Source organism: Gadus chalcogrammus, chromosome 9, assembly GCF_026213295.1.
Source record: "Gadus chalcogrammus isolate NIFS_2021 chromosome 9, NIFS_Gcha_1.0, whole genome shotgun sequence".
In the NCBI taxonomy this organism is placed as follows: domain Eukaryota; kingdom Metazoa; phylum Chordata; class Actinopteri; order Gadiformes; family Gadidae; genus Gadus; species Gadus chalcogrammus.
In genome coordinates this window covers 25,226,245-25,239,452 of record NC_079420.1, presented here as the reverse complement: position 1 = coordinate 25,239,452, position 13,208 = coordinate 25,226,245, and the positions used below count along the sequence as shown (strand labels likewise).

The window sequence follows — 13,208 nt, the reverse complement described above, 5'->3', positions numbered from 1 at the left end:
TAAATATTTCAACACAGTCTCTAAATGGGTTAACACATTTATTAACACATTAGTTAAGGACGTGTTGTCCTTAACTAAACACGCAGATGTGTTAAATATGTGTTTCTAACACAGCTTTTTTTAGTGTGTGTCAAGTTACCAGAAAGTAGCTGCTGTGCAAATTTAAGTTTTGGGCTGCTTGAGCGAAGGTGGGCCATGCGACGGTAGGCCTGCTGGCCATGCTGATAGTCTATCGCAGGGGTCTCCAACCTTTTTTCAACTGAGCTACTTGGAAAAAAATTAAGTGGCCAAGAGCTACTTGCATCACATCGCTTGTATTTATTTACATCAACAGACTTAAGCTTCTGTTTGTACACGTGTGAAATTGCAATACCCAATGCTTATCAAAAATAATTCCACATCAAAGGTCCAACAAAACATTTAACTTTTTCATATACATCACTGAAAATTCAAATCAAGGTCCAAGGAAACATTACACTTTTTCATATACATCACTGAAAATTCACATCAATGTCAAAGGAAACATTACCATTTTACACCTCTTATTATAGGCCACAAAGTTCAAGGTCCATTATCACCACCTAACAAGCATCTTATTGTACATTGTTTTTAAAATTTAATGAGATGACTGGCACTGCATGGAGTCCACCAAAGAGGTGTATGCTGGAGTGTATGCACTCAGGTTCGCGCTAATACAGTCATTTAAATGTTCATCAGTCAATCTTGTTCTGAATTTATATTTAATGACATTCATGTCAGAAAAAGCAGCTTCACAAAGGTATGTCGAACCAAATGAAGCAGAAATTGTAAATGCTGCTTGGTGAATGTTCTCATAATTTGCTGGGTCTACAAGGCTCCAGAAATGTTGTGAGTGTTGCTGAGACTTAAGCTGAACATGATTCTGGAGATTTATAACCTCCATCTCCATCTCCAAAGGATTGACAGTGAACAGTTCAGCCATCTTTTCTGAAATCTCTGTGATGTCTACCTCCATGAATGGGTTGGCAATGAATGCCACACATGGCTCCAGCTTATCAAAATCCTTAAACCTATCCTCAAACTCCTGGGCCCCGTTTCCCGAAAGCATCTTTAGCCTAAGTGGATCGCAGAGTGGGTCGTACGAGCATCCTACAGTTTTCACACCGTTTCCCGAAAGCATCTTTGGTAACGAACGTCTTGAAAACGCTCACGAGTCCCGAGTAGCTAACGAGTGCTCCAGGGTACTCGTAGGACGCTAAGAGCCTCGTTAGCCTACTATAGCCTCAGTGACGTAACCAGCGGACATTCCTAGTATTGGATGCGTTTTATTATAACACATTGATAATGGTGTATCACGTGCGTCTGAGCCTAATGTGGGCCATTATGTTCTTAGTTTGAGAGAGACAGTCCAGGAAATGTTTGAGCAGGCAGGGCACTTAAAATGTGTGAGAGAAAGTGGGGGGGGGATTTGTGCAGACTGACATAGGCTACTCATAAAACGTAGCCTAAAATAATGTAAAAAAAAAATAAAATAAAAAAATAATAATAAAAATATTAATTATAAAAATATTTAAAAAAAATGCAAAAGAGCAGGCAAAAGGCTGGATTCTGGTGGGGATTGGTCACGTTGACGGGAATGTTTAGTGACATTGTGGGAGGGTGGAGGGGGTTCAAAAAAAGTCTCAATCACTCTTCGACGTGCATGAAACCAGCCGCGTAGTTTATGAGGTAGGCTATCCTCACACCGATCGTCTCGTCGTCATCGTCCTCAATGTCCTCCGGTTCACCAAAGCTACCCCAGCCTTAGCTGCAATGTTGTGCAACATAGCTGTCACACATATCACAGCGCATGACTTGCCGGCGAAAACTGGAGCCCTCCGCTGGACTTGTGAAGGCATCTAAAGCGCAACTTCCACCTCCCGATCGTGCGCTCAGGATTAGGACTGCTATATATGTCGGCCTAGGCTTAATCAATTGTGTTTTAATATCTTTAGCATTCATATTATTGCAATCTATTCTTTTCGTAGGCTACTCTGCGGTTGGCCCTGATTGGGAGATATTTTAACCCTTTTTAACCCCATTTTCCTCCAACATTCCTGCGTCTCCCCCTGCGTCATAGCCCGCTTCAGCACCATGTCGGTGGACAGGTACAATCCTACGATCGTCGTGAGTGCAGCGAATGCGCGTTCACGTTAAGATGAGTTTCGGGAAACGCTCCAAAGAAATTATCGATGGTTCGAAAGATCCATCTTTCGAACCATCTTACGAGCGAAGATCCATCGATATCGGGAAACGGGGCCCTGGCCTAGCTTTGACATGAGGTCACAATATTTATTGACATCCAAAACAAAGTCAGCCCCTGCATGGCTATCTAACATCTTAATTACTGTTGGGAAGTGTTGCAGTCTTTTGTTTTTCAGTTGCTGGAGGTAGAATGACAGTTTTGCTTTAAAAGCCTTAACAGCACTGATCATGCCAGAAATTGTTTGGTCTTTACCTTGTAACTGGGTGTTGAGCTGATTGAGTTTCTCTGTCATGTCTGTCAGGAACGCAAGATCAAGCAGCCACTCAGCATCAGACAAAAGTGTAGTGTCCTCCTCTCTTGACTCCATGAAAGCCTGGATTTCGTTCAGCAATGAGCAAAAGCAATGCAGTATTTTTTCTCGGCTCAGCCACCTCACCTCAGTGTGGAGGAGGAGATCACCGTATTCAGCAGACAGTTCCTGGAGGAGCAGTTTGAAGCTTCTGTGCTGCTTGGCCTTTGCGCAAAAATTAGTTGATGATCTTAATGACAGGTGTCATGACATGATCAAAACTCATGACTGGCGCATATAGCCTGCTGGTGGTTGATGCAGTGATAGTTCACAATTTTAGGAAAGTCTGGGTCGGCCTTGCACAGTGCAATAAATCCTGAGTGGCGTCCTGTCATAGCTGGCGCGGCGTCTGTTGTAATAGACACCAGCTTTTCAATAGGCAGAGGTGGAAAGAGTACTAAAATATTTTTTTTTTTTACTCAGTAACGCTTGTGCTGTAAAATGTATCGAAGTACATTACTCCAAAGAAAATGTACTTAAGTAAAAGTAAAATTACACATTTTAAAATGTAGTTAAAAAAAGGTTAGGGTTAGGGTTAGGGTTAGTAAAATGTGTAATTTTACTTTTACTTAAGTACATTTTCTTTGGAGTAATGTACTTCGGTACATTTTACAGCACAAGCGTTACTGAGTAAAAAAAAATCTCACTGAAACAAAAAAAACGTGTTCTGGTAATGAATTATGGGATGTAAAAACTGAACGTTGTGCCCCTGCGCGCCGGCAGCTCTAGAATTCTAGCCTAGAACCTAGTTCTTTTATAAAGAGTGTTGGCGCGTACGATCTGTCTCTCACTCAAACGATGATGGCTGACATGGAGGCAGACGATGGAGATTCACCTGCTACTTCAGAGGAGACCAACACGAGCCGTTCATCCTCTAACCTAGTGCACCCCTGGCCCTATCTTGAAAACATGTTCAGCTTCGTGGAGAAACGTGGAGAAAGCTATATCATGCAATGTAAACTATGTGTGCCGAAGAAGTCCAACATAGTCATTTTGCCATTTGGGGCTGCTCCCTTGCATGGGTGAGGCATAAATGCAATTTTGTGTGTGCAGTGACTGAGCACTGTGTGCTGTGTCACAATGACAATGGGAATTTGCCAGGTGGGCTTTCGATTTCCCAGGTGGGCTTTTGCACATCACAGTAGAGGCAGAAAACACTGATTGTAAAAAAGTAACTTTTTACTTTTACTTAAAGTACATTTTAAATTATTACTTTTTACTTTTACTTGAGTAGATTTTTGACCGGTAAATTTACTCGTACTTGAGTACAATTTCAACAGAGTAACAGTACTTGTACTTGAGTAAAATATTTTAGTACTCTTTCCACCTCTGGCAATAAGACACACCAACACACAGTTGCCTGTTGCAAAATGGTTCAGAGTTTAATAGAAATAGTTAGGGTTAGCTGGTATGGCGTTATCTGGTATGGCTATAGTCGAATGTTAGCTTAGTTCGTGTTGTTTCGTCATGTTAATCGCTAGTAATAGTAAGTCATTTGTAGAAATAGTGCAAGGGAGTTCATGCACAGAGCCCTGAGACAAACGGCTACGCGCACATATGCACACCCATAGCGAGTGACGTAGGACGTAAAGTCCCGCCCAGGTCGAAGTGGCGTCGATTTAGAGAGTCCCCCCCAGACTGTCAGCAGGGAATAGTCGAAATGCATGTACGACATTATTTTACACTTTAGTATGGTTAAACATGACCATCAATCATTATAACAAAGTTTGTAGGTCATAAAAGTCGAAAAAGCATAATAGGTCCCCTTTAAGTTGCCTACCTGCCTTTTGTGTAATGATCCTGAAAGTTCTACACACTTATCAACTGAGGGGTCCCAGACATGCGGTCCTGAAGCTGCAGCCCGTTTGAAGTATGAGCATACGCACGATTTTGTCAGCACATAGCCTATATAAATAATATCACTATCATTTTGAGTCATTTAAGGTTATTTGCTCAATTTCAGATCGAAAGCATTATTTTGAGAAAACGCACCGAGAAGAAATCGGCCTCAGATTCCCACAATGCCGAGCGTCTGATCCGCGGATCAGTGCGCCTGTCGTGAGAGTCGCACCACGAGAGACGCTTGTTTCCATCCGCTTCTGTCACCCCGTCGCACCAGCAGATATGTCCTATTCTTCAAGTCCACATATAAACACGAACAACAGAAAAAGGAGGCTGAACGATGGTCAAGGTAAGTACATACTAACAGGCGGTGGTGAACAAACAAGCCGTAACTTTATGCATCGAGAGGGTCGTTATGTCCCTTGCTCTGTAAACAGACGCTCCGTCTTCATGCTGTGTGGGTCGTCGTCCTATAAATGTTGAGTAAAAGCAGAGGAGCCCCAATGTTCATTCAGCGGGGAGATATGACGTGAGCGATTCAGAGAAGATTATGCATTCGCCCAATGTTGTTCAAACACATTAGGACCTATAACCTACATATGAGTGTTGATCTTATTTAGTGTAGACTACTACTAATACTTTGAAGAAGTGAGAAGTAACTCATATGTTCAATCCCGTCTTCGTCCACACTAGTGTAAATGTAGAAACATAAATTAGGCTTCTTCTACTTTCCTCTTCACATGCTCACCACAGTGTACAGTACTGCAGTCGAAAAGTAAACCTTCATACGGAACTGAAATCATGGTGAAGCTGTGGTTAGAAAGGAGAAGCTTCAAATTTGAACCTGAGTAGTTTTGAGCTTTTTTCCGTAAACCTTCCGAGATGAAGAGGAAAGCAAAACAGTTAAACACACAACACTATATTGATTTGATTCGTATTGCCAGAAGATTCTTTGGACAGTGTTTTGTTATTCTGCTCCAGAAGCACCACAGGGCCGGGACCTGCTGGCCAGTCCCCACAACGCGCGTCTCTGTCAGCACCTCTGTGGAGGTCCGTGCTCTGACTCTGCAGACTGCTCCCACAGCCCCTCTCCGTCCCCAGGACAGGCGGGCACCACACAATGTAGGCTGGAGACCGTGTTGTGTCCACTTAACAGATTTCTCCTCATGTGACTTGAATGAATGCTTTGTGGTTGACCTGCTGTGTTGTGCTGCGTAGGCCACAGCTCTCACGTTTGTGAGGACGTCAGGGAGGAGGGTCTCGGAAGGACCAGGATACGAGCCGAGAACGAGGTGGAGGCCAACAAACTGGTCAACAACTACAGGGTGGGTGGAAGAAGAGTACTTCACAGCTTGCTGCAGAAAATGTGATGAAAAACGAAACCCTTGTTGCAGCCCATGAAGGGTGTGTGTGTGTGTGTGTGTGTGTGTGTGTGTGTGTGTGTGTGTGTGTGTGTGTGTGTGTGTGGTGTGTGTGTGTGTGTGTGTGTGTGTGTGTGTGTGTGTGTGTGTGTGTGTGTGTGTAGTTTGGTTTTAGAAAGTGGAAGAGCCATGTGACAGAGCGCCCATTTGAAGACCGTTCAGAAGCTGTGAAAGAGCTCTACTCTGAGCTTAATGTCATAAAACCAAGCACAGGTACACTTCCCGTTATCGTTAATCGGAGGCTCTTAAAAGCACTCGTTGAGTTCTGACCAACTTGTTGCTGTGTTTCTCCCTCTGGTTTCAGGTCACCTGGTCTCTGTTGGAAACATAGTTTATGTGTTTCTGTTCGGTTGGTGGGTGGCTCTGGTTTACCTACTGGTCTGCATACTCATGTTCACCACTGTCATTGGGACACCGTATGGTATGATTCACCACTTCTGTAGTTCCTCATACTTTGCCCTAACGAGGTCAATCCCATCCTAACTCATGTCATACAAACTCTCCTTCAGGGAAGCTTTGCTGGCGGTTATCGTGGTACTTTCTCTGGCCTTTTGGTAAAACCATCCAGGAGGTAACGTATTACCGGTAGTTCAGTGGTCATCATTAGAAATCATTGCTTTTGTATTTCTGCATTTTTCTTCTTCTAAAATTCCTCTCCTACCATCAAACAACAGATGAGCTAACTGATTCTTATATTCTTAGCGCTATATACATTTTATTTATTATTATTATTATTCTTGGTTATGTAGCATCAAATGGCCTTCTTAGTCACGTGTCTGAACCAGTGAGGTGCCATGTTTCCCCAGACAGGGAACGGGTGTATGCACTGCGGTGCGATGTCTCCCTACTGTGCTTGTAACAATGGACGGGAGGATGTGGTCCCCATTCTTCTGCCTTCCCCCACAGAGACCCCAGACTCGGTGGGGCCCATCCCTCGAGGAACCCCCTACTGGGTGAGCACCTCCATCTGCACAATGTCTTCATATTGTTCTGAACACGCAGTTTGCCGCAGTGAAATGTCTTGAGAGCTGCGGTACAAACCAACAGCTCCAAACCTTTAAACTGCAGCGCCGGTTCACCACGTACGTGTGGCTGCTTCTGGGCTTCCCTCTGCTGGCTGTGGTCCACTCCCTGGTCTGCGTCCTGGCCTGGACGATGGTCTTCACCATCCCTGTGGCCAAGATGAACGCCCGCACGCTGGGCACCATACTGCTTATGCCCCCCGAGGACGTGTCCGTCACCACGGGCTCAGAGAGAAGTGTAAGGAAGTGTTTGAGTGACCAGTAAAGATACAGCCAATCGATAAATGAATGATGTAGTGTTATTTGGGTTGTCTTTTCATGACATTGTGCAGCTTGATTACTGATTGCTGACTATCACGCTGTTTTATGTTTGCGCAGCAGGGATACGGGTCAAAAGCACTCCTCTGTTGTTCGAATGCAACCAACTGGCACTACTACAAGTACACTGTGGATGGAATCAACGTGTTTGCCGTCAGTATCCTGTGTGTGTGTGTGTGTGTGTGTGTGTGTGTGTGTGTGTGTGTGTGTGTGTGTGTGTGTTGTGTGTGGGTGTGTGTGTGTGTGTGTGTGTGTGTGTGTGTGTGTGTGTGTGTGTGAAATGGCTCGTTGACATCTTTAACACCATCTCAGATCTGCTTCCCCTGGTAATCGTTGCCATGGTAATTGGGTACATTGACACAGGAAACCAGTATGCCAGCTCCAACTTAAAGTTTGGCATAGCGGTCAGTTCCATTATCCCTCTGTCTTACTACATCGGGATGGGCATCGCCAGGTAAGCTTTAAGATAGTCAAGCAATCAGGAAATTGAAGACCTAATAAAGGGCTTTTCAAATGTTTTTGACAGCTCCTAGTACGGCTCCTTCAGCTCCTTCAGCTTCTAGTACGGCTCCTTCAGCTCCTACAGCTCCTATTACAGCTCCTACAGCTCCTTCAGCTCCTTCAGCTCCTAGTACGGCTCCTTCAGCTCCTAGTACGGCTCCTTCAGCTCCTTCAGCTCCTAGTACAGCTCCTTCAGCTCCTAGTACGGCTCCTTCAGCTCCTAGTACGGCTCCTTCAGCTCCTTCAGCTCCTAGTACGGCTCCTACAGCTCCTTCAGTTCCTAGTATGACTCCTACAGCTCCTTCAGCTCCTAGTATGACTCCTACAGCTCCTTCAGTTCCTAGTATGACTCCTACAGCTCCTTCAGCTCCTAGTATGACTCCTACAGCTCCTTCAGCTCCTAGTATGACTCCTACAGCTCCTTCAGCGGTAGTGTTCCTGTCTTTGCTGTGTGCAGTATCTCGGCCCAGAGTAACTTTGCGGTGGGTGCGCTGGTGAACGCCACGTTCGGCTCCATCACTGAGATGACCTTCTACATCACGGCCCTGATCAGAGGTCACAAGGCAGGCAACCCCTGCCTGCAGGAGATAGTGAAGGCGGCGCTGACCGGCACCCTGTTTGGCTGCATCCTCTTCATCCCTGTGAGTCTGTCCTCAGTACCCTGGACACTTACACAATCACAATTAATGAAGCATGAACGACTTGATGAGGAGACCTTTAAAAAATACTTCAAATCAGTAAATGCTTCCTGTAGATGTATACATCCAATATGAATCCTCTGATAGGGCTATATCAATCAAAGATATGAAGGATAGATGAACACATAACTTCAAACTCCCATTATGCTGTCGGTTTTTCTGACTTGTATTCCAAAAGTCAATTTGAACCAACCTTTATCAAGTCAATTGATTGTTTGTATCTTTCCCTGCCTGAATCAAAACTGGCGGAAAAACATTCCTTTTAAATCCTAGGTCCGTTAGATTACTGTGTTGGCCCCAGTGGCTCTGCCCGTCTGTCCAGGTCAGTTAGATTACTGTGTGGACCCCAGTGGCTCCGCCCATCTGGCCAGGGCAGAGCTTCAATGGAGCCTCTAAGATTCAGAGGAGCCCGTGCTCAGATGGTGAGGGAGGAGGTGTACTCCAATTACTCACATCGGCGAGTAAATGGGACACATGGTCACTTTAAAGGACACTGCAGCTGTTCACCAGACTATAAATCACACTGGTGATGTTGTCAGGGACAGATCTCGATCAAAATTAATGTATAATGTTTAGTCAATGACCAAACAGTTCTTGTTATCAGGAAGAGCTTGTTGGTATATTTTTGCTTAATTTAAACATTGAAATAGCTGCTAACTGTCACTATTAACACCATTGAACCCCTGCTGGCCACAACCTCTGATTCACCTGGTAGTGGGGGCTCAAACCCTCCACTCAACCTCTGATTCTCCTGGTAGTGGGGGCTCAAACCCTCCGCTCACCTCTGATTACTTGGTAGTGGGGGCTCAAACCCTCCACTCAACCTCTGATTCTCCTGGTAGTGGGGGATCAAACCCTCCACTCAACCTCTGATTCCCCTGGTAGTGGGGGCTCAAACCCTCCACTCAACCTCTGAATCTCCTGGTAGTGGGGGCTCCTCTCAACCTCTGATTCCCCTGGTAGTGGGGGCTCCTCTCAACCTCTGATTCCCCTGGTAGTGGGGAATCCACCGTCCACTCAACTTTGGGGAGAACATTTAATGAATATTACAACCAGTACGTCTAAAGTATGTCTCTGTCGGTCTAGCAGGGTCTTCAACTGGCGGCGGGTGTAAAGTTATACCAATAAGGTCTTCCCTTCCTAAGATGGCTGCCGTTAGATCCAGTGGGCGTGGACTGGGCACTCATACCCTGACACATATTTTATTATATATATATTTATTTACTTATCCCCTGGATATAACTGGAATATTCAAACCGAAGTTTACATGTAGTAGACTTAATAGCAAGCCAGACCTACATCAAGATGTTGGGTCTGGGAACACTCCATTGGCACGGCTCAATCCAAGGGGTGGGATAAACGGTTGACTTTCAAATTCCCTTTGCAGGCAATAGGATAGCGCTACAATCAATCATGTAGCAGGGACCACACAGACTTGACTGGAACCATCGCAACTCAGTCGTCGTTATGTTAAGCCTGACCACCTACTCTTTACACGATGTGATTGCCCTGACCAGAGTTTGGTTTTCCAGCTGGCGAGCTAAAGGAGGGTTGCTAGACGACCCTGGCTGCAAATAACATTTGTTGCCGCTAGGGTGCGTCTACATTTCTATGCTATAAATGTATCCCATGGTCCGCAAATATGCATAGTCATTTTTTTTTCGAGGAACCCATTTGTTTTAGTTAAAATGTTTTCCTAATAATCGACAACTATAATAAAGTGTTTGTGTTTGTGTCAGGGCATCAGCATGGTGGTCGGGGGGCTGAAACACAGCGAGCAGCGATTCAACAGCCGGTCTACAGGGGTGGGCTCTGCCCTGCTCTTCATCTCTGTAGGAGGTGAGGAGGAGCCCAGTGGTGGAGGCCCTTTAACCATCACCCTCACTCACTCTCCACACCCCACTCCCACTGGGCCTTAGTCCGAGTTCTGTTCTCACTAGAGGGGGGCTTTGTTGGGGCCTGCAGGTGTGTTTGCGCCCACCCTGTTCTCCAAGGCCTACGGGAACCTGGTCTGTGACGCCTGCACAACCTCTGCTGGAGGCAACGCCACCTTTACCTGCCACGATTGCCACTACGATCTGGTAGCAGACAGCACCATCTTCAGACATCTAGACTTGACTTTACATGACATAGTCTGCTAAATAATGTTTGGACTCCATTTCAATTCCCAACAGAACAACTCTACACTGTTCCATAACCATGTTGAGTAAGTTCTGATTTTGTTTTGTCTGAATATATTTGATTGAGATATTGATATAGTCCGTCACCTCCATCATACACGCACTAACACGGCAGAGCTCCTGAGTCGTGTTCCTCCCTTTCAGACCGCTAGTGTACTCGGTCTGCGTGCTTCTGCCCGTGGCCTACATCATCGGCCTGATCTTCACCTTGAAGACACACTCCCACATCTACGACATCCAGGTTGGAGAGGGACACGGTAGGAAACTGATGAAGCGTTGAAGTTCAATAACATCCAAAGGAATACTCCTTAAAGCTGCAGTAGATTGGATTTGAGAGTTTCAAAGAGACAGCAGAAGATATTTGAGTTGTGTGAACGGGTTGTCAGAGATAAAACAAAGAATTTTCAGTTATTTTCTAGATTAATGTAATTTTCTTAGAAACTGTTTCAAAATTGCATAGATTACCATGTGGACATCATATAAGACGTAACCACCTTTAGAAAAACATACATACTTACTGTACTCAATCATAAAATGACCATGATATGGCGTCCGAGATTAAGGAAAACATTTGTTTTAGTTTTGGTTATTATTCACTATTCTCAAAGCACCCAAGATCGCCAGATACGAAACAAATTGGCACACAAAGCACAGCCTACTGCTGCCTCGTCTGCGTCGAAACCAGCAAACAATCCGGATCAGCTGAGGTGTACTAGATTCTAGCCCACCTCTTTCTAAAGAGCTCCGTGACCAGAGCTTGGCTCTTCGTATGCTCGTGTTTGTGAAGTTTCCCCAACCTGGCAACCCGCTTGAGCTTCAGGTCTGGGGAGGACAGAGGCAGCTCTCCAATGTTGTGAATCCTGACTGCATTTGCCAATTTGACTCAATGTTGCATATCGTACCTTTTTTTTATCTAGAATAAAGTATCGTAAAGTGCCTTAAAGATCCCATGCCATTAAAATCACATTTTTCCTAATATGTTTGTGACCTTTGGTAAGTTTGAAATCTATGCAGTTTGTCTGCTGTATGCAATAGCCAATGAAAGGAAAAAGGCAGAAAAAATTAGCCCATCTGGATAAGGTGACACTGCTACGTAGAGTTGTCAAATTATTATTCATAGACCTGCCCCCTAGGTTGGTTGGTAACCACCCACAGAAATTCTGAAGGAGTCGAGATTGAGCTAGTGCAGAATTTTGAATGCAATGGCAGAACGACATCGAACCTGTGTGTTATGCCAAAGCAAAACGTCCACATTGCATCTCCTGCCAAAAACAGAGGAATTAAGGGAGAAATGGTTGCAATTTAATTTTGGAGAAATACCAAAACCACCACGGCTGAATTTCGGGAATGTCTTCAAATATTGGGGTCCACTAATATCTATATTAAAGCATCCATAAAGTAGCATGTCATGGGACCTGAAGAACGTGGAACTGATGTTGGATCCACCAGCCTCCCAACTGTGTGTGTGTGTGTGTGTGTGTGTGTGTGTGTGTGTGTGTGTGTGTGTGTGTGTGTGTGTGTGTGTGTGTGTGTGTGTGTGTGTGTGTGTGTGTGTGTGTGTGTGTGTGTGTGTGTCCAGCCGTGGCCCCGGGGGGGGCGGTTGTCCACTGGTCTCGCTGGAGGTCCCTGCTGATCCTCATCATGGCCACCCTGCTCATGTCTGCGTGCGCCGACCTGGCCACTCAGCACATCCAGCCCATCCTGCACCAGCCCAACATCTCCCAGGTGGACACCACCAACACGGCTGCTCTGAGGTGTATGTAGGATGTGTGTGGGGGCTTTGAATCACCGTCTTTTGTGGTCAGTATTTCATAGGCGTGACAGTCATCGCCATGGTCCCAGAGATCCCAGAGATCGTCAACGGGATCCAGTTCGCCCTTCAGAACAACATCAATCTCAGGTAGGTTCAGCCTATGGACGCTCTCTCTTCATTGTTGCTGAAGCTGGGGCCACGCCCCACACCCACCGGGACCACGCCTCCCGGGGGCAAACGGGGCCAAGCCCCAAGGGGCCACACGGCCGATCTCCACTGTCGTCTGGAGATCGGTCGTCTTTGGGGAACCTGAATATAAGACGGAACAGGCCGGTCGGGTTCCCCTCACTTGGGATTGTATTGTCCCACAAGAAATGTCTTGCAATTGTGGTTATTTGTGATTTGCACAGAAAGTCTTAAGGGAAGGAAACAAATAGTATGTAATTGTTGTTGTCCTTGATCTCGACTGTGGCACCCTGCTGTTGTTCTGGTGTCATGCATGGTGCTGTTATTTTGAAAACCTTCAGGACCAGTTTTTAACACTTGACCCCTCTATTGGCTAATTGAATTAAACGACACCAAGCCAAACAATCGCAATTACACCATATGGCCAACAGATGGCAATAAAGGACATGTGTTCTTCATCGCCAATTTTTACCTATTTCCTCTGAAACCCTCCCTAAGCTACTGGACATTGATTGGACAAACCAAGTTTAGTTGCGTTTATGGTGCTTTTATGCAATCAAACTTTGATCACAAAAAAAAACGAATGTAAGACATCAATTTGGTTGTAAAAAGAGAAAGTGAGGTTTATTTTTCAACGACAAACTTTCTTGACCAATTTTAGTCAAAGGGTGACTTTTTAAATCAGCTGAGTCTCAACTGTCATAGATAATTAAA

General features: G+C 45.2%; 1 protein-coding gene across 2 annotated transcripts; it reads left to right on the top strand.

The window, feature by feature from the left end:
• Positions 1-4,579: 4,579 nt before the first annotated feature.
• Positions 4,580-13,191, top strand: LOC130388998 (uncharacterized). 2 transcript variants are annotated; one of them, XM_056598648.1, is made up of 17 exons: positions 4,580-4,764; positions 5,397-5,537; positions 5,634-5,740; positions 5,941-6,049; positions 6,141-6,257; positions 6,346-6,407; positions 6,643-6,789; positions 6,905-7,096; positions 7,240-7,333; positions 7,489-7,630; positions 8,135-8,318; positions 10,115-10,214; positions 10,341-10,456; positions 10,550-10,581; positions 10,700-10,812; positions 12,135-12,280; positions 12,361-13,191. In XM_056598648.1, exons 1-17 carry the CDS (start codon positions 4,698-4,700, stop codon positions 12,457-12,459), a joined length of 1,968 nt encoding a protein of 655 aa, XP_056454623.1. In that variant the 5' UTR covers positions 4,580-4,697; the 3' UTR covers positions 12,460-13,191. The 2 variants fall into 2 exon arrangements, with proteins under 2 accessions (XP_056454623.1, XP_056454622.1); XM_056598647.1 differs by having other exon boundaries at positions 4,581-4,764; positions 7,237-7,333.
• Positions 13,192-13,208: the final 17 nt, after the last annotated feature.